A 21,400-nucleotide genomic window follows, 5' to 3' on the forward strand; every position below is an offset into this window, starting at 1 on the left:
AGAGAGAGAAGGGATTAAGGGAGGGTAAACGGGAAGGGGGGAGAGAGAGAGAAGGGGTTACGGGAGGGTAAATGGGAAGGGGGGAGAGAGAGAGAAGGGGTAACGGGAGGGTAAACGGGAAGGGGGGAGAGAGAGAGAAGGGGGTTAAGGGGGGAGAAAGAGAAGGGGTTTAGGGGGAGGGAGAAGGGGTTACGGGAGGGTAAATGGGAAGGGGGGGGAAGGGGGGGAGAAGGGGTTACGGGAAAGTAAATGGGAAGGGGGGGGGGGAGAAGGGGTTACGGGAGGGTAAATGGGAAGGGGGGGGAGAAGGGGTTACGGGAGGGTAAATGGGAAGGGGGGGGAGAAGGGGTTACGGGAGGGTAAATGGGAAGGGGGGGGGAGAAGGGGTTACGGGAGGGTAAACGGGAAGGGGGGAGGGAGAGAAGGGGTAACGGGAGGGTAAACGGGAAGGGGGGGAGAGAGAGAGAAGGGGGTTAAGGGGGGAGAGAGAGAAGGGGTTTAGGGGGAGGGAGAAGGGGTTACGGGAGGGTAAATGGGAAGGGGGGGGAGAAGGGGTTACGGGAGGGTAAATGGGAAGGGGGGGGGAGAAGGGGTTACGGGAGGGTAAATGGGAAGGGGGGGGGAAGGGGTTACGGGAGGGTAAATGGGAAGGGGGGGGAGAAGGGGTTACGGGAGGGTAAATGGGAAGGGGGGGAGAAGGGGTTACGGGAGGGTAAACGGGAAGGGGGGAGGGAGAGAAGGGGTTACGGGAGGGTAAACGGGAAGGGGGGAGGGAGAGAAGGGGTTACGGGAGGGTAAACGGGAAGGGGGGAGGGAGAGAAGGGGTTACGGGAGGGTAAACGGGGAGGGAGAGAAGGGGTTACGGGAGGGTAAACGGGAAGGGGGGAGGGAGAGAAGGGGTTACGGGAGGGTAAACGGGAAGGGGGGAGGGAGAGAAGGGGTTACGGGAGGGTAAACGGGAAGGGGGGAGGGAGAGAAGGGGTTACGGGAGGGTAAACGGGAAGGGGGGAGGGAGAGAAGGGGTTACGGGAGGGTAAACGGGAAGGGGGGAGGGAGAGAAGGGGTTACGGGAGGGTAAACGGGAAGGGGGGAGGGAGAGAAGGGGTTACGGGAGGGTAAACGGGAAGGGGGGAGGGAGAGAAGGGGTTACGGGAGGGTAAATGGGAAGGGGGAGGGAGAGAAGGGGTTAAGGGAGGGTAAATGGGAAGGGGGAGAGAAAGAAGGGGTTAAGGGAGGGTAAATGGGAAGGGGGGGAGAGAGAGAGAGAGAAGGGGGTTAAGGGGGGAGAGAGACAGAAGGGGTTTAGGGGGAGGGAGAAGGGGTTACGGGAGGGTAAATGGGAAGGGGGGGAGAAGGGGTTACGGGAGGGGAAGGGGGGAGAAGGGGTTACGGGAGGGTAAATGGGAAGGGGGGGGGAGAAGGGGTTACGGGAGGGTAAATGGGAACGGCGGGGGGGGGAAGGGGTTACGGGAGGGTAAATGGGAAGGGGGGGGAGAAGGGGTTACGGGATGGTAAACGGGAAGGGGGGAGGGAGAGAAGGGGTTACGGGAGGGTAAACGGGAAGGGGGGAGGGAGAGAAGGGGTTACGGGAGGGTAAACGGGAAGGGGGGAGGGAGAGAAGGGGTTACGGGAGGGTAAACGGGAAGGGGGGAGGGAGAGAAGGGGTTACGGGAGGGTAAACGGGAAGGGGGGAGGGAGAGAAGGGGTTAAGGGAGGGTAAACGGGAAGGGGGAGGGAGAGAAGGGGTTACGGGAGGGTAAACGGGAAGGGGGGAGGGAGAGAAGGGGTTACGGGAGGGTAAACGGGAAGGGGGAGGGAGAGAAGGGGTTACGGGAGGGTAAACGGGAAGGGGGGAGGGAGAGAAGGGGTTACGGGAGGGTAAACGGGAAGGGGGAGGGAGAGAAGGGGTTACGGGAGGGTAAACGGGAAGGGGGAGGGAGAGAAGGGGTTACGGGAGGGTAAACGGGAAGGGGGAGGGAGAGAAGGGGTTACGGGAGGGTAAACGGGAAGGGGGAGGGAGAGAAGGGGTTACGGGAGGGTAAACGGGAAGGGGGAGGGAGAGAAGGGGTTACGGGAGGGTAAACGGGAAGGGGGAGGGAGAGAAGGGGTTACGGGAGGGTAAACGGGAAGGGGGAGGGAGAGAAGGGGTTAAGGGAGGGTAAACGGGAAGGGGGAGGGAGAGAAGGGGTTAAGGGAGGGTAAATGGGAAGGGGGAGGGAGAGAAGGGGTTAAGGGAGGGTAAATGGGAAGGGGGAGGGAGAGAAGGGGTTAAGGGAGGGTAAATGGGAAGGGGGAGAGAGAGAAGGGGTTAAGGGACGGTAAATGGGAAGGGGGAGAGAGAGAAGGGGTTAAGGGATGGTAAGTGGGAAGGGGGGAGAGAGAAGGGGTTAAGGAATGGTAAATGGGAAGGGGGGGAGAGAGGAGGGGTTACAGGAGGGTAAATGGGAGGGGGGGTTACGGGAGGGGGGGGAGGGGGTTACGGGAGGGTATATATGTGGGGAGGGGTTACGGGAGGGTATATATGGAGGGGATAAAAGGGGTTACGAGGGGGGATAAAAGGGGTTACGGGAGGGTATATATGGGGGGGAAGGGGTTACGGGAGGATATATACGGGGGGGGATAAAAGGGGTTACGGGAGGGTAAATGGGAGGGGGGGAGAGGGGGTTACGGGAGGGTATATATGTGGGGAGGGGTTACGGGAGGGTATATATGGAGGGGATAAAAGGGGTTACGAGGGGGGATAAAAGGGGTTACGGGAGGGTATATATGGGGAGGAAGGGGTTATGGGAGGGTAAATGGGGTGGAGGAGTAACACCCTTCCCACCCCATGTACTCTACTGTAACCTCTTTCCCTCTACATGCACTCCCATAACCCCTCCCCCTCCCCATATAACCGTACACCCTCCCCCCCCCCCCACGTACCCTCATGCGACCCATTGACTCCACCACCGCTTACCCTCCTGTAAGCCCTTCTCCTTCCTTCCATATAGGACCCCCCACATTAGCGTTCCATGCAGCGCACGTCCGTACACCATCTCCCGTATACCTGGCCCCCATAATGCCCCCTAGATGTAGCGCCTCCCTCTCTTGCAGAGATGAACTCCACACACTCAAAGCTGAGACTGAGATGCTTGAAAAGTTCTGCAAACGACTGGATCCAAAGGAGCTTCTCCCGGCCGCCCCCTCCGACACCGCCGCCTCTCCACTGGACTTCAGCCAGGTACGCTCAGTGCACCCAGGTGTAGGGGCAGCGCTACCTGTCCTCTTACCTGTCCTCTCACCCGCCTCTCTCCTGTAGATGCGCAACCGGCGGCGCTCTAAGTCACGCAGCACCATCTCTGAGCGGCTGATGAGCCTGAGCGTGGATCAGAAGTGTGAGCTGGTGCAGCGGGAGCTGGAGGGATCCAAGGAAGAGGCGAAAAGAGACACGGAGAACACGGAGCGCGTCCTGCAGAGCCTCCAGGTAACTGGGACACCTGAGTGGAGGGTGACCCTACTATACTCCTGCACCTGCCTGATGGACATCAAGCACTTGCCAGAACCTTGGGGTTGGGTGCCGGAGGTGTCGCGGAGCCCCGGGGGTTGGGCGCTGGAGCTGCTGTGTAGTCTGATGTGAAACACCCACATCCTTTTCACAATGAATCAATGGCAGACATATCTTGTCGTTGGTTTTCAATTCTCAACGGTTTATCGGCCCCTGCTTGCTGTCAGTGAATGGAAACATTCATTGTTTACAGCCAGAGACTGAAAACCCTTCCCAACCAAACAGTACAACGCTGCTGAATATGTCGGCGCTACATGAGGAAAGAAATAACAATTTGCCATTTAGCAAGAATGGCGAGTGACTACTCGGAGGGAATGGCGATTCCATATTTATCACCCAGGGATGCCGGACAGAGAGGTGCAGGACACGTTATATCGATGTACCCCGGGACCAATGCTGCGCCCCTCCGCTCTCTCTTATACAGGCCACCATGGAAGAGGCTGAGATCCGCAGCTTGGAAATAAGAAAGGCGAAGTACGAGTTTGAGCGAGACATCGGCAGAGCTGCTGTGAGCCCCAAGAAGGGTGAAGGGGCGAACCCCGAGAAGTTCCACCGCTACATGGAAGAAAAGATGCTAGCAAGAGTCAGTCCCTGCATGTACTCTGCATATATCTGGGTCAGGGTGGGATACAGAGTGGCATATGAGCTATATCATATATTGGGAGCAGGGTGGGATACGGAAGGGCACATAAGCTATATAATATATTAGGAGCAGGGTAGGATATGGAGGGGCACATAAGCTATATCATATATTGGGAGCAGGGTGGGATACGGAGGGGCGCATAAGCTATATCATATATTGGGAGCAGGGTGGGATACGGAGGGGCACATAAGCTATATCATATATTGGGAGCAGGGTGGGATACGGAGGGGCGCATAAGCTATATCATATATTGGGAGCAGGGTGGGACACGGAGGGGCACATGAGCTATATCATATATTGGGAGCAGGGTAGGATATGGAGGGGCACATAAGCTATATCATATATTGGGAGCAGGGTGGGACACGGAGGGGCACATGAGCTATATAATATATTGGGAGCAGGGTAGGATATGGAGGGGCACATGAGCTATATCATATATTGGGAGCAGGGTGGGACACGGAGGGGCACATGAGCTATATAATATATTGGGAGCAGGGTAGGATATGGAGGGGCACATAAGCTATATCATATATTGGGAGCAGGGTGGGACACGGAGGGGCACATAAGCTATATCATATATTGGGATCAGGGTGGGATATGCAGTGGCATGCATGACCTCCATAATATTTTGTGAGGCTGGGTGGATATGGCCCATGATATGCAGATGAGGGGTAGAGTGCAGTATATACTGTATACGAAGTGTGTAATCTCCGTCTTTTTGGACAGGACACTCTTGTCGATACGCTGCGGTTAAAGAATGCTGCACTAAAAACTCAGAAGAAGAAGCTACAGATGCAGTTGAAGCAGGTGCCGCACCGCACACATCTCCTATATACCCTGTATGATGGCCGGTGCCGCACCGCTCACATCTCCTATATACCCTGTATGATGGCCGGTGCCGCACCGCACACATCTCCTATATACCCTGTATGATGGCCGGTGCCGCACCGCACACATCTCCTATATACTCTGTATGATGGCCGGTGCCGCACCGCCCACATCTCCTATATACTCTGTATGATGGCCGATGCCGCACCGCACACATCTCCTATATACCCTGTATGATGGCCGGTGCCGCACCGCCCACATCTCCTATATACTCTGTATGATGGCCAATGCCGCACCGCCCACATCTCCTATATACCCTGTATGATGGCCGGTGCCGCACCGCACACATCTCCTATATACCCTGTATGATGGCCGGTGCCGCACCGCACACATCTCCTATATACCCTGTATGATGGCCGGTGCCGCACCGCACACATCTCCTATATACCCTGTATGATGGCCGATGCCGCACCGCACACATCTCCTATATACCCTGTATGATGGCTGGTGCCGCACCGCACACATCTCCTATATACCCTGTATGATGGCCGGTGCCGCACCGCACACATCTCCTATATACCCTGTATGATGGCCAATGCCGCACCGCACACATCTATATACCCTGTATGATGGCCGGTGCTGCACCGCTCACATCTCCTATATACCCTGTATGATGGCCGGTGCCGCACTGCACACATCTCCTATATACCCTGTATGATGGCCGGTGCCGCACTGCACACATCTCCTATATACCCTGTATGATGGCCGGTGCCGCACTGCACACATCTCCTATATACCCTGTATGATGGCCGGTGCCGCACCGCACACATTTCCTATATACCCTGTATGATAGGTGCCGCACCGCACACATCTCCTATATACCCTGTATGATGGCCGGTGCCGCACCGCACACATCTCCTATATACCCTGTATGATGGCCGGTGCTGCACCGCTCACATCTCCTATATACCCTGTATGATGGCCGGTGCCGCACTGCACACATCTCCTATATACCCTGTATGATGGCCGGTGCCGCACTGCACACATCTCCTATATACCCTGTATGATGGCCGATGCCGCACTGCACACATCTCCTATATACCCTGTATGATGGCCGGTGCCGCACCGCACACATTTCCTATATACCCTGTATGATAGGTGCCGCACCGCACACATCTCCTATATACCCTGTATGATGGCCGGTGCCGCACCGCACACATCTCCTATATACCCTGTATGATGGCCGGTGCCGCACCGCACACATCTCCTATATACCCTGTATGATGGCCGGTGCCGCACTGCACACATCTCCTATATACCCTGTATGATGATGGGCGCAGCACCGCACACATCTCCTATATACCCTGTATGATGACCGATGCCGCACCGCACACATCTCGTATATACCCTGTATGATGGCCGCACCGCACCGCACACATCTCCTATATACCCTGTATGATGATGGGTGCAGCACCGCACACCTCCTATATACCCTGTATGATGACCGATGCCGTACCGCACACATCTCCTATATACTCTGTATGATGGCCGGTGCCGCATTGCTCACATCTCCTATATACTCTGTATGATGGCCGGTGCCGCACCGCTCACATCTCCTATATACTCTGTATGATGGCCGGTCCCGCACCGCACACATCGCCTATATACCCTGTATGATGGCCGCGCCACACCGCACACATCTCCTATATACCCTGTATGATGACCGATGCCGCACCGCACACATCTCCTATATACCCAGTATGATGGCCGGTGCCGCACCGCACACATCTCCTATATACTCTGTATGATGGCCGGTGCCGGACCGCACACATCTCCTATATACCCTGTATGATGGCCGGTGCCGCACCGCACACATCTCCTATATACCCTGTATGATGGCCGGTGCCGGACCGCACACATCTCCTATATACCCTGTATGATGGCCGGTGCCGCACCGCACACATCTCCTATATACCCTGTATGATGGCCGGTGCCGCACCGCACACATCTCCTATATACCCTGTATGATGGCCGGTGCCGCACCGCACACATCTCCTATATACTCTGTATGATGGCCGATGCCGCACCGCACACATCTCCTATATACCCTGTATGATGGCCGGTGCCGCACCGCTCACATCTCCTATATACTCTGTATGATGGCCGATGCCGCACCGCACACATCTCCTATATACCCTGTATGATGGCCGGTGCCGCACCGCACACATCTCCTATATACTCTGTATGATGGCCGATGCCGCACCGCACACATCTCCTATATACCCTGTATGATGGCCGGTGCCGCACCGCTCACATCTCCTATATACTCTGTATGATGGCCGATGCCGCACCGCACACATCTCCTATATACCCTGTATGATGGCCGATGCCGCACCGCACACATCTCCTATATACCCTGTATGATGGCCGGTGCCGCACCGCACACATCTCCTATATACTCTGTATGATGGCCGATGCCGCACCGCACACATCTCCTATATACCCTGTATGATGGCCGATGCCGCACCGCACACATCTCCTATATACCCTGTATGATGGCCGGTGCCGCATTGCTCACATCTCCTATATACTCTGTATGATGGCCGGTGCCGCACCGCTCACATCTCCTATATACTCTGTATGATGGCCGATGCCGCACCGCACACATCTCCTATATAGCCTGTATGATGGCCGATGCCGCACCGCACACATCTATATACCCTGTATGATGGCCGATGCCGCACCGCACATATCTACTATATACCCTGTATGATGGCTGATGCCGCACCGCACACATCTCCTATATACCCTGTATGATGGCCGATGCCGCACCGCACACATCTATACACCCTGTATGATGGCCGGTGCCGCACCGCTCACATCTCCTATATACTCTGTATGATGGCCGGTGCCGCACCGCTCACATCTCCTATATACTCTGTATGATGGCCGGTGCCGCACCGCTCACATCTCCTATATACCCTGTATGATGATAGGTGCTGCACCGCACACATCTCCTATATACCCTGTATGATGGCCGGTGCCGCACCGCTCACATCTCCTATATACCCTGTATGATGGCCGGTGCCGCACCGCACACATCTCCTATATACCCTGTATGATGGCCGGTGCCGCACCGCACACATCTCCTATATACTCTGTATGATGGCCGGTGCCGCACCGCTCACATCTTCTATATACCCTGTATGATGGCCGGTGCCGCACCGCTCACATCTCCTATATACTCTGTATGATGGCCGGTGCCACACCGCTCACATCTTCTATATACCCTGTATGATGGCCGGTGCCGCACCGCTCACATCTCCTATATACTCTGTATGATGGCCGGTGCCGCACCGCTCACATCTCCTATATACCCTGTATGATGGCCGGTGCCGCACCGCACACATCTCCTATATACCCTGTATGATGGCCGATGCCGCACCGCACACATCTCCTATATACCCTGTATGATGGCCGGTGCCGCATTGCTCACATCTCCTATATACTCTGTATGATGGCCGGTGCCGCACCGCTCACATCTCCTATATACTCTGTATGATGGCCGGTGCCGCACCGCTCACATCTCCTATATACTCTGTATGATGGCCGGTGCCGCACCGCTCACATCTCCTATATACTCTGTATGATGGCCGGTGCCGCACCGCTCACATCTCCTATATACTCTGTATGATGGCCGATGCCGCACCGCACACATCTCCTATATAGCCTGTATGATGGCCGATGCCGCACCGCACACATCTATATACCCTGTATGATGGCCGATGCCGCACCGCACATATCTACTATATACCCTGTATGATGGCTGATGCCGCACCGCACACATCTCCTATATACCCTGTATGATGGCCGATGCCGCACCGCACACATCTATACACCCTGTATGATGGCCGGTGCCGCACCGCTCACATCTCCTATATACTCTGTATGATGGCCGGTGCCGCACCGCTCACATCTCCTATATACTCTGTATGATGGCCGGTGCCGCACCGCTCACATCTCCTATATACCCTGTATGATGATAGGTGCTGCACCGCACACATCTCCTATATACCCTGTATGATGGCCGGTGCCGCACCGCTCACATCTCCTATATACCCTGTATGATGGCCGGTGCCGCACCGCACACATCTCCTATATACCCTGTATGATGGCCGATGCCGCACCGCACACATCTCCTATATACCCTGTATGATGGCCGGTGCCGCATTGCTCACATCTCCTATATACCCTGTATGATGGCCGATGCCGCACCGCACACATCTCCTATATACCCTGTATGATGGCCGGTGCCGCACCGCACACATCTCCTATATACTCTGTATGATGGCCGGTGCCGGACCGCACACATCTCCTATATACCCTGTATGATGGCCGGTGCCGCACCGCACACATCTCCTATATACCCTGTATGATGGCCGGTGCCGGACCGCACACATCTCCTATATACCCTGTATGATGGCCGGTGCCGCACCGCACACATCTCCTATATACCCTGTATGATGGCCGGTGCCGCACCGCACACATCTCCTATATACCCTGTATGATGGCCGGTGCCGCACCGCACACATCTCCTATATACCCTGTATGATGGCCGGTGCCGCACCGCACACATCTCCTATATACTCTGTATGATGGCCGATGCCGCACCGCACACATCTCCTATATACCCTGTATGATGGCCGGTGCCGCACCGCTCACATCTCCTATATACTCTGTATGATGGCCGATGCCGCACCGCACACATCTCCTATATACCCTGTATGATGGCCGATGCCGCACCGCACACATCTCCTATATACCCTGTATGATGGCCGGTGCCGCACCGCACACATCTCCTATATACTCTGTATGATGGCCGATGCCGCACCGCACACATCTCCTATATACCCTGTATGATGGCCGATGCCGCACCGCACACATCTCCTATATACCCTGTATGATGGCCGGTGCCGCATTGCTCACATCTCCTATATACCCTGTATGATGGCCGGTGCCGCACCGCTCACATCTCCTATATACCCTGTATGATGATAGGTGCCGCACCGCACACATCTCCTATATACCCTGTATGATGGCCGGTGCCGCACCGCTCACATCTTCTATATACCCTGTATGATGGCCGGTGCCGCACCGCACACCTCTCCTATATACCCTGTATGATGGCCGATGCCGCACTGCTCACATCTCCTATATACCCTGTATGATGGCCGATGCCGCACCGCACACATCTCCTATATACCCTGTATGATGGCCGGTGCCGCACCGCTCACATCTCCTATATACCCTGTATGATGGCCGGTGCCGCACCGCACACCTCTCCTATATACCCTGTATGATGATAGGTGCCGCACCGCACACATCTCCTATATACCCTGTATGATGGCCGGTGCCGCACCGCTCACATCTCCTATATACTCTGTATGATGGCCGGTGCCGCACCGCTCACATCTCCTATATACTCTGTATGATGGCCGGTGCCGCACCGCTCACATCTCCTATATACCCTGTATGATGGCCGGTGCCGCACCGCACACATCTCCTATATACCCTGTATGATGGCCGGTGCCGCACCGCTCACATCTCCTATATACCCTGTATGATGGCCGGTGCCGCACCGCTCACATCTCCTATATACCCTGTATGATGGCCGGTGCCGCACCGCTCACATCTCCTATATACCCTGTATGATGGCCGGTGCCCTGATCCCCACTGGATGCAGGAATCTGAATGATCTCTCAGCCCAAGTAATAGGGCCCCAGGGCTAGCTGCACTCGGGTGATCATGATTTTGTCGCAAGAAAATTGTGGCAAAATTGCATCTTTGTTCCTGTGATTTTTAAGCGTAAGTGGTGTTTTATTTTTGTTTTTTTTTGCATCGCTCTCGCCCGGTATAAGATTGCGTGATTTTTTTTTTTATCACGAAAGTCAATAGGATTCTCTAATGTTAAAATCGCATTATATCAGAATTAACAAGGAAACCTGGGGGATAAAAAACCACACAGTGCTGAAAGCTGGAGCGTGCAGCGTTGGGGAGGGGTTACACTAAAGGTGGAGGTAAATCCGTGATAATCACATTGCAAATCAGTCAATCCTGTAAAGAAGGAACAGCGACGGCTCTGCGGAAAATACAAGAGAAAAGAAAACCGATACAATGAATGAAGCAATTCTGTATTAGGATCAACCAGTGAAATAATTCATGGTGATCAACGATTTATGGTGGTCGGCCGGGGACCCCGTGTAGAAAAGTGAACCAGGGGATCCAGAGATTTGTGAATGTCTCAGGTCCCCCTCTCATCTGGCTTTGACCTCAAAGGAACATGTAGCGGTTACTTCGTTATGCCGCTGCGGTGTGGAGGGTCGTGCCGTCTCTCCAGTATCTGCATTTATGAGAAATGGGAGAATAGACTTGTACTTCGCTGAGGGGCCCCGGGGCCTCCATGTGTAAGCGGACGATCTCAGGTGTGAGGGTAATATTGGTTCCAAAGATCACTCGGCCTTCTCTGCAAAACTGATCTACTTCTTTACTCCCTCTCACATTGCGCGAATATGATTTCACCGCGCACACAGACTGTTTTCTATCGCAACGCAGCAAACATGCGTTGCCATGCGATTTTAACATTAGAAAGTCCCATTGACTTTTATAATTTAAAGAACAAACCAAAACACGTGATTTTACCGCGGACGGCGGCAATGCGAGATTATTATTAAAAAAAGCATCGCTGATGCACAAAAATCGCAGGAACAAAGAGGCAAAACCGCGATCGCCTGTGTGAAACTAGCCCAAGGGTCTTATTACAGATTAGTGATGCAGACTTCTACTAGGGACCCATCATGTGCCCACCTCTAGGCGCACGCGGTGCCCCATTGATGCCCCATAGATCCCAGGGAGTCAGAGCCGCCGCTGCTCACATGGCCGTGTAGCTCGCCACCCGTCTTCATTGTCCTCTCTTCAGCGCTCGCTCTCCGGGTTCTGTCCACAAATGTCTGACGCTATATTACCGTCTTATGGGGGACAAGTCTGCATGAATGATAGGCAGAGGGGTGCAGACGTCTTCACAGTCCCTGGATACAAAGTGTACCATCACACCGGAGGGCTCGCAGTCGGCCGTTCACATCTGTGATGTAATTCACCATTTACAGAAGGAGGAGATGGGTGAAATGCTGAACGAGGTGGATTTCCAGCAACTGAAGATCGAAAATGCGCAATTTCTGGAACGAATTGATGAACGGAACCAGGATCTTCTGCAGCTGAAGCTCACGGCTGGCGACACTCTTCAAGTTCTGAACTCCTATAAGGTGATGATGGAAGCGAAGGGCTCGTTCACCTAGATGTATGTGTATTTACCCCACCGACATCTGCGTATTCCCAGGGTACGGAGTTCTTTGTGAGTGTAAACGTACGGGGATCGCTGCGTCTATTTATGCAATCCCATTGATTCCAATGGGCTATTGTGGTGCACAATACTCAACACAGTAGGAGATGGCTATACATTCATGTGATCATAATATGCAGATGTGAATGAACCGATTTAAATCAATGGATTGTGTTCACACACGTAATATGCGGTGTAAATACGCCTATGTGAATGAGCCCTAAGTGGATGGGTGTATGTGAAGGGTCAATGCTATGCTCTGGATGGGCTAGGGCTGTGGACATGAAGGGTCAGGACTACACTATGGGTTGGAGCCATATATATGAGAGGTCAGGAATACGCTGTGTATGGGATTGGGTAGTATACATGGAGGGTCGGGACTATGCACTGGGGCCATATATATATATATATATATATATATATATATATATATATATATATATATATATATATATATGAGTCAGGACTACCCTCTGGATGGGTTGGGGCCATGTATATGGAGGGTCAGGACTATGCACTGGGGCCATATATATAGAGTCAGGACTACCCTCTGGATGGGTTGGGGCCATGTATATGTTGGGTCAGGACTATGCACTGGGGCCATATAAATATATATATCGAGTCAGGACTACCTTCTGGATGGGTTGGAGCCATGTATATGGAGGGTCAGGACTATGCACTGGGGCCATGTATATGGAGGGTCAGGACTATGCACTCGGGCCATATATATAGAGTCAGGACTACCCTCTGGATGGGTTGGGGCCATGTATATGGAGGGTCAGGACTATGCACTGGGGCCATATATATATATATATATAGAGTCAGGACTACCCTCTGGATGGGTTGGAGCCATGTATATGGAGGGTCAGGACTATGCACTGGGGCCATGTATATGGAGGGTCAGGACTATGCACTGGGGCCATATATATAGAGTCAGGACTACCCTCTGGATGGGTTGGGGCCATGTATATGGAGGGTCAGGACTATGCACTGGGGCCATATATATATATATCGAGTCAGGACTACCCTCTGGATGGGTTGGAGCCATGTATATGGAGGGTCAGGACTATGCACTGGGGCCATATATAGAGAGTCAGGACTACCCTCTGGATGGGTTGGGGCTATGTATATGAAGGGTCAGGACTATGCATTGGGGCCATATATAGAGAGTCAGGACTACCCTCTGGATGGGTTGGGGCTATGTATATGAAGGGTCAGGACTATGCATTGGGGCCATATATAGAGTCAGGACTACCCTCTGGATGGGTTGGGGCCATGTACATGGAGGTTCAGGATTATGCACTGGGGCCATATATATAGAGTCAGGACTACCCTCTGGATGGGTTGGGGCCATGTATATGGAGGGTCAGGACTATTCGCTGGATGGGTTGGGCTGCATCCATGGAGGGTCAGGATTACCCTGCGGTTGAGCTGACTTTTCATTGCCTTTACAGAAAAGACTACAGAACACCATGGCGGAGTCCACTCACCTGGCCAAGGAGATTTCTGTGCGCACTGAGATCCTGCAGAGAATTGAGCTAGAGACCATACAGGTGGAGCAGGTAACGGGGGTCAGCTTCCCATTACCTGGCACATGGTCTTTATTTGCACCAGGCTGTTACCCACTTCATCTGCCTGGTTACTTTTGTCAGGAACGAGAAAAGGCTGAAAGTCTCAACAAGAAGCTGAGGAAACAGTTGGGCGACTATCGGGTCCCGGACGTTTCGCAGTACGTGCAGGTGAAGATGGAGCAGGAGGAGTTGGAGGATCTTGTCCGAGCCTGGAAGAGGAAGGTGGAGATCGCAGAGGTAACTTACGCTAGGCACTACATATGGGGTAACTGTGCTGTATGACACCACTAAGGTTTCTACATGTATGACTGCAGTGCCTGTGGGAAGCGTGTTCACATGTAGGAGACGTGTGACACGTCAAGAACAGTAATTAGAACTATGTGTTCTGATGAGATGTGGATAATTTCTGATTGTCTTCTGACTACACAGCTTTCTCTGAGGACTCGGCACAGAACTTGGGAGCAGATGAAGGCCGCCCATGTGCCGTCAGACTACAGGCAACTACCTGAAGAGCGGTGACAGAAGAGACCCCGGACCACCATCAGCGCCTCTAGTCTCTGGCCATGTTGGACACTTGCTGGACTGCAGCGCCTCTAGTCTCTGGCCATTTCACAGAGCAGTAAGGTCCCAATTACTTAATTAAGCTCACTTTTAGGACCCAAAAATATAAATTCATAAAAATTAACTTTTAATAAATATTGCTTATTGCTCTGGCCATGGTGGACACTTGCTGGACTGCAGCGCCTCTAGTCTCTGGCCATGGTGGACACTTGCTGGACTGCAGTGCCTCTAGTCTCTGGCCATGGTGGACACTTGCTGGACTGCAGCGCCTCTAGTCTCTGGCCATGGTGGACACTTGCTTGACTGCAGCGCCTCTAGTCTCTGGCCATGGTGGACACTTGCTGGACTGCAGCGCCTCTAGTCTCTGGCCATGGTGGACACTTGCTGGACTGCAGCGCCTCTAGTCTCTGGCCATGGTGGACACTTGCTGGACTGCAGCGCCTCTAGTCTCTGGCCATGGTGGACACTTGCTGGACTGCAGCGCCTCTAGTCTCTGGCCATGGTGGACACTTGCTTGACTGCAGCGCCTCTAGTCTCTGGCCATGGTGGACACTTGCTGGACTGCAGCGCCTCTAGTCTCTGGCCATGGTGGACACTTGCTGGACTGCAGCGCCTCTAGTCTCTGGCCATGGTGGACACTTGCTGGGCTGCAGCGCCTCTAGTCTCTGGCCATGGTGGACACTTGCTGGGCTGCAACGCCTCTAGTCTCTGGCCATGGTGGACACTTGCTGGGCTGCAGCGCCTCTAGTCTCTGGCCATGGTGGACACTTGCTGGGCTGCAGCGCCTCTAGTCTCTGGCCATGGTGGACACTTGCTGGGCTGCAACGCCTCTAGTCTCTGGCCATGGTGGACACTTGCTGGGCTGCAGCGCCTCTAGTCTCTGGCCATGGTGGACACTTGCTGGGCTGCAGCGCCTCTAGTCTCTGGCCATGGTGGACACTTGCTGGACTGCAGCGCCTCTAGTCTCTGGCCATGGTGGACACTTGCTGGACTGCAGCGCCTCTAGTCTCTGGCCATGGTGGACACTTGCTGGACTGCAGCGCCTCTAGTCTCTGGCCATGGTGGACACTTGCTGGACTGCAGCGCCTCTAGTCTCTGGCCATGGTGGACACTTGCTTGACTGCAGCGCCTCTAGTCTCTGGCCATGGTGGACACTTGCTTGACTGCAGCGCCTCTAGTCTCTGGCCATGGTGGACACTTGCTGGACTGCAGCGCCTCTAGTCTCTGGCCATGGTGGACACTTGCTGGACTGCAGCGCCTCTAGTCTCTGGCCATGGTGGACACTTGCTGGACTGCAGCGCCTCTAGTCTCTGGCCATGGTGGACACTTGCTGGACTGCAGCGCCTCTAGTCTCTGGCCATGGTGGACACTTGCTTGACTGCAGCGCCTCTAGTCTCTGGCCATGGTGGACACTTGCTGGACTGCAGCGCCTCTAGTCTCTGGCCATGGTGGACACTTGCTGGACTGCAGCGCCTCTAGTCTCTGGCCATGGTGGACACTTGCTGGGCTGCAGCGCCTCTAGTCTCTGGCCATGGTGGACACTTGCTGGGCTGCAACGCCTCTAGTCTCTGGCCATGGTGGACACTTGCTGGGCTGCAGCGCCTCTAGTCTCTGGCCATGGTGGACACTTGCTGGGCTGCAGCGCCTCTAGTCTCTGGCCATGGTGGACACTTGCTGGGCTGCAACGCCTCTAGTCTCTGGCCATGGTGGACACTTGCTGGGCTGCAGCGCCTCTAGTCTCTGGCCATGGTGGACACTTGCTGGGCTGCAGCGCCTCTAGTCTCTGGCCATGGTGGACACTTGCTGGGCTGCAGCGCCTCTAGTCTCTGGCCATGGTGGACACTTGCTGGGCTGCAGCGCCTCTAGTCTCTGGCCATGGTGGACACTTGCTGGGCTGCAGCGCCTCTAGTCTCTGGCCATGGTGGACACTTGCTGGGCTGCAGCGCCTCTAGTCTCTGGCCATGGTGGACACTTGCTGGGCTGCAGCGCCTCTAGTCTCTGGCCATGGTGGACACTTGCTGGGCTGCAGCGCCTCTAGTCTCTGGCCATGGTGGACACTTGCTGGGCTGCAGCGCCTCTAGTCTCTGGCCATGGTGGACACTTGCTGGGCTGCAGCGCCTCTAGTCTCTGGCCATGGTGGACACTTGCTGGGCTGCAGCGCCTCTAGTCTCTGGCCATGGTGGACACTTGCTGGGCTGCAGCGCCTCTAGTCTCTGGCCATGGTGGACACTTGCTGGACTGCAGTGCAATCTTTGACTTATGTTTTTGTGTTCAGTAAAGCGTTAATGATAAAATGACCGTCTTCCCGTCACTGCGGACTCCTTGTTAATGATGGCGGCTGCAGAGCTGTAATAAGGCACCTGTTCCATGAAGCTAACACAGAAGGTAGAAGGGATCTTCGTGGAGAGAACAGTTCTGCCATACAGCGCCCACAAATCGCCTGCAGCTCCTTGGTTCAGAAACGGAGGGCCGCCATGTATCTACACATCTTCTTCTCCGCTGATGACTCGGAAATGAAGATGTTTCTACTCCCGCCTGCACCTTGTGACCGCAGTGCAGCTTGTATGTGGAGGTTTACAAGGGGCCCATCTGACATGCTTATGTTGTTTGAGCCTTTATCCAGATCCTCATACAATCTCCTTCTGTCCTTTCTTGTGTTAATTACATTACATAGTTTTGTGTCATCTGCAAATAATGATCTTTAGTTGTAGAATCCTTCTACCAGGTCATTAACATATTACAAAATAGGGCCCAATACTGCCCCCTGCGGTACATAACTGCTCTAATACTTCTCCTGGTCGTACCCCTCAATTAACCCCTCCAATACTGCCCCCTGTGGTACCCCACTAGTAACGGTGACCCAATCTGAGTATGCACCATTTATAACCCCCTCTGCTTTCTATCACTGCCCAGTTACCCCCTTACCCACATTCTCGCCCAGACCAGGCATTCTCATGTTACATACCAACCTTTTATGCGGCGCAGGATCCAACGCTTTGGAAGAGTCCAGATACACAAGATCCAGCGACTCCCCGGTCCAGTCTAGAACTTACCTCCTGGTAGAAGCTGATCAGGTTGGTGGGCCGAGCGATCTCTCATAAACCCGCTGATATGGAGTTATACGGCTATTTTCCTTGGTCCTCCAGGATGGCGTCTCTTAGGCTGCCCTCACACAGGTGTTAGTAAAACTGCCGCGTTTTACAGCATTTGTGAATGGCGCTTTTAACGCACTCCATCATTGCAAGTGATGAGGTGCATTGAAAAAATCGTTAAAACACACTAAAATAGAGCAGACAAAAAGTGCAACGTTTCTAACACTCAGCTGGGAAGCCCCATTGAAATCAATGAAAGTGTTTTAGTTGGTGTTTCAAACACCACGCTAAATGCTGTAAAGTAAAAAAAAGGCCCGTGTGAGAGCGGCCTAAGAAATCTTCGTGTTACCCACAACAGAAGTAAGACTTACTGGCCTGTAGTTTCCTGGGTCACCTTTTGACCTCTTTTTGAATATTGGCACCGCATTGGCTATGCAGCCATCACTATAGAATATTAACTATAAGAAACAAGGTTTTGTCTATATCATTACTTAATTCCCTTAGTACCCGGGGGTGCATGCCATCAGGACCCGGTGATTTGTCTATTTTACTCTTTTTAAGGTGGCTTTGCACTTCTTTTTAGACAAGCTGATTTATCGCTTGAACAAGCAAATAACGGCATTGTTGGCGCGGTCGCTCATGCACTCTGCTTATATAGGCAGATACATCGTTGGCTCGTTCAAAATCGTTCAGTCTTTCACAGTCGCTGTATAAGTGATGGAGAAGGACTGGACTAATTACTGCTGTAAGGTGTGACCCTCTCATAGTAACTATTTAGGATGTTTTTAAACATTTCCCATTTATGGTCTGTACTCTTATTTTTGAGGACATTGTCCCAGTCAATAGGGTTTCAGGCATCTTTGAGATGGTCAAACCTTGCCGTCCTAAAGTTTAGTATTTTCATAGCTCCCCGATAAACCAAACCCTTCACCCTTTCCGTTTTTTTACGATCCCTTCTGAACAGACTGAACCCTGTAAGTTCACTGCCCAGTCCCAGCGTTACTCCAACTATGTTGTAGTTTTCCTCAGACATTATTACTCCCAGTTCGTCAGCACTGGTCCCCTAATCGGCCAGACGTCTAGCACTGGTCCCCCAATCGGTCAGACGTCTGGCACTGGTCCCCCAATCGGTCAGACGTCTGGCACTGGTCCCCCAATCGGTCAGACGTCTGGCACTGGTCCCCCAATCGGTCAGACGTCTGGCACTGGTCCCCTAATCGGCCAGACGTCTGGCACTGGTCCCCTAATCGGTCAGACGTCTAGCACTGGTCCCCTTATCGGCCAGACGTCTGGCACTGGTCCCCTAATCGGTCAGACGTCTAGCACTGGTCCCCTTATCGGTCAGACGTCTAGCACTGGTCCCCTTATCGGTCAGACGTCTAGCACTGGTCCCCTTATCGGTCAGACGTCTAGCACTGGTCCCCTAATCGGTCAGACGTCTAGCACTGGTCCCCTAATCGGTCAGACGTCTAGCACTGGTCCCCTTATCGGTCAGACGTCTAGCACTGGTCCCCTTATCGGTCAGACGTCTAGCACTGGTCCCCTTATCGGTCAGACGTCTAGCACTGGTCCCCTTATCGGTCAGACGTCTAGCACTGGTCCCCTTATCGCTCAGACGTCTAGCACTGGTCCCCTAATCGGTCAGACGTCTAGCACTGGTCCCCTAATCGGTCAGACGTCTAGCACTGGTCCCCTTATCGGTCAGACGTCTAGCACTGGTCCCCTAATCGGTCAGACGTCTAGCACTGGTCCCCTAATCGGTCAGACGTCTAGCACTGGTCCCCTAATCGGTCAGACGTCTAGCACTGGTCCCCTTATCGGTCAGACGTCTAGCACTGGTCCCCTTATCGGTCAGACGTCTAGCACTGGTCCCCTTATCGGTCAGACGTCTAGCACTGGTCCCCTTATCGGTCAGACGTCTAGCACTGGTCCCCTAATCGCTCAGACGTCTGGCACTGGTCCCCTAATCGCTCAGACGTCTGGCACTGGTCCCCTAATCGGTCAGACGTCTGGCACTGGTCCCCTTATCGCTCAGACGTCTGGCACTGGTCCCCTTATCGCTCAGACGTCTGGCACTGGTCCCCTTATCGCTCAGACGTCTGGCACTGGTCCCCTTATCGGTCAGACGTCTGGCACTGGTCCCCTAATCGGTCAGACGTCTGGCACTGGTCCCCTTATCGGTCAGACGTCTAGCACTGGTCCCCTTATCGGTCAGACGTCTAGCACTGGTCCCCTAATAGGTCAGACGTCTAGCACTGGTCCCCTTATCGGTCAGACGTCTAGCACTGGTCCCCTTATCGGTCAGACGTCTAGCACTGGTCCCCTTATCGGTCAGACGTCTAGCACTGGTCCCCTTATCGGTCAGACGTCTAGCACTGGACCCCTAATCGGTCAGACGTCTAGCACTGGACCCCTAATCGGTCAGACGTCTAGCACTGGTCCCCATAACTTTAGAAGGTTTGGGTTATTTTTTTTTAAATTTAAAATGTATCCCTTTTAACTATTCTGCCAGTTTTAACCCCTCCCACCGCTCCACCCCCATTTTCATTACTTAGGCCCAGGTCACTGTCTACACTATCTTCTCCTGTATCCCTTCCCAAGTCCCTAGTTGAAACACTCCTCCAACCTTCTTGCCATCTTCTCCCCCAGCACAGCTGCACCCTCCCCAATAAGATGCAGCCCATCCCCACGGTAGAGCCTGTAGCTAATAGCAAAGTCAGCCCAGTTCTCCAGGACCCAAACCCCTCCTTCTTACACCAACTTTGGAGCCACTTGTTTACCTCCCTACTTTCCCGATGCCTTTCTAGTGTTGCACGGATAGTAGTTCAGAAAATACTACCTGTACCACTACTAGAGAAGAGAGAATATTCAAAAAGATCTGGACAAGCTTGCACAGTGGGCGGCGACTAACAGAATGATATTTACAAGGAGAAATGCAAAGTCCTACATCTGGGCAAGAAAAATGAAAAGAAGACTATACAGAATAGGAGGAACTGGGCTAAGCAGCAGCACATGTGAAAAAGACTTCGATATACTGATAGATCATAGACTGAACATGAGTCAACAATGTGATGCAGCAGCCAAAAAGGCAAACACAATTCTGGGATGTATTAAGAGAACCATATAGAGTCTAGATCATGTGAAGTAGTTATACCCCTCTACTCTTCCTTAGGCCACTTGCACATGGGAGGATTTGCATTGCGGAATCTGGAGCAGGCACCTGTTACAGATTCTGCAGCAAATACCGCCCATAGCATGCTATGGCAAAATGCTACTTCCTCTACACGAGCGGAAATCGACTGCAATTTTCCTCTCACGAAGGAGAAAACGCAGCATGCTATATTGCTGTGCAGATTCAATGGAAGCTGTCCGATCTGCGGCCCTTCCGCAATGGCATTATGGAAAGGTCGTGGATTCTGCATCATTGCTAGGCAATGACGTGAGAAAAGCAGAGATTTAAAAAAAAAAAAAATTGTACTGCACATGTCCGACGGCTCGCCATGCGGACCATCCGCAGTACAGATAAAAAGACGTTAGGACAGGTACGCACTAGGGTACTTAGCTATGGGCATTTCTCCAAAAGTTAAACGTTTGCTGCTCGCACCCTCTAATCCTGTTCTAATCAACAAAAAGACGGCCCATGCAAAACTTCAGCTCAATCGGACAACTTCTAGGTGACCCTCAAACGCCTTGAAGTTGGAACATAGTATGCGCATTACGCAGATAAATTCCATTCAAAAGCGCTATACTCTCCCCCATCGCGAC

At 53.3% G+C, this 21,400-nt stretch overlaps 1 protein-coding gene across 1 annotated transcript in view; it reads left to right on the forward strand.

Annotated features, from left to right (window-relative positions):
- Window positions 1–17,093, forward strand: part of CFAP263 (cilia and flagella associated protein 263) — a 21,149-nt gene extending 4,056 nt beyond the window's left edge. The window contains exons 2-9 of the mRNA XM_066582677.1: window positions 3,094–3,220; window positions 3,299–3,463; window positions 3,969–4,127; window positions 4,914–4,994; window positions 12,179–12,334; window positions 13,866–13,973; window positions 14,064–14,219; window positions 14,412–17,093. Coding sequence (XP_066438774.1) covers window positions 3,094–3,220; window positions 3,299–3,463; window positions 3,969–4,127; window positions 4,914–4,994; window positions 12,179–12,334; window positions 13,866–13,973; window positions 14,064–14,219; window positions 14,412–14,501 — 1,042 coding nt within the window. The 3' untranslated portion in view covers window positions 14,502–17,093. The remainder of the gene's footprint in view (window positions 1–3,093; window positions 3,221–3,298; window positions 3,464–3,968; window positions 4,128–4,913; window positions 4,995–12,178; window positions 12,335–13,865; window positions 13,974–14,063; window positions 14,220–14,411) is intronic.
- Window positions 17,094–21,400: the final 4,307 nt, after the last annotated feature.

This window comes from Eleutherodactylus coqui, chromosome 11 (assembly GCF_035609145.1).
Source record: "Eleutherodactylus coqui strain aEleCoq1 chromosome 11, aEleCoq1.hap1, whole genome shotgun sequence".
Classification (NCBI taxonomy): Eukaryota; Metazoa; Chordata; class Amphibia; order Anura; family Eleutherodactylidae; genus Eleutherodactylus; species Eleutherodactylus coqui.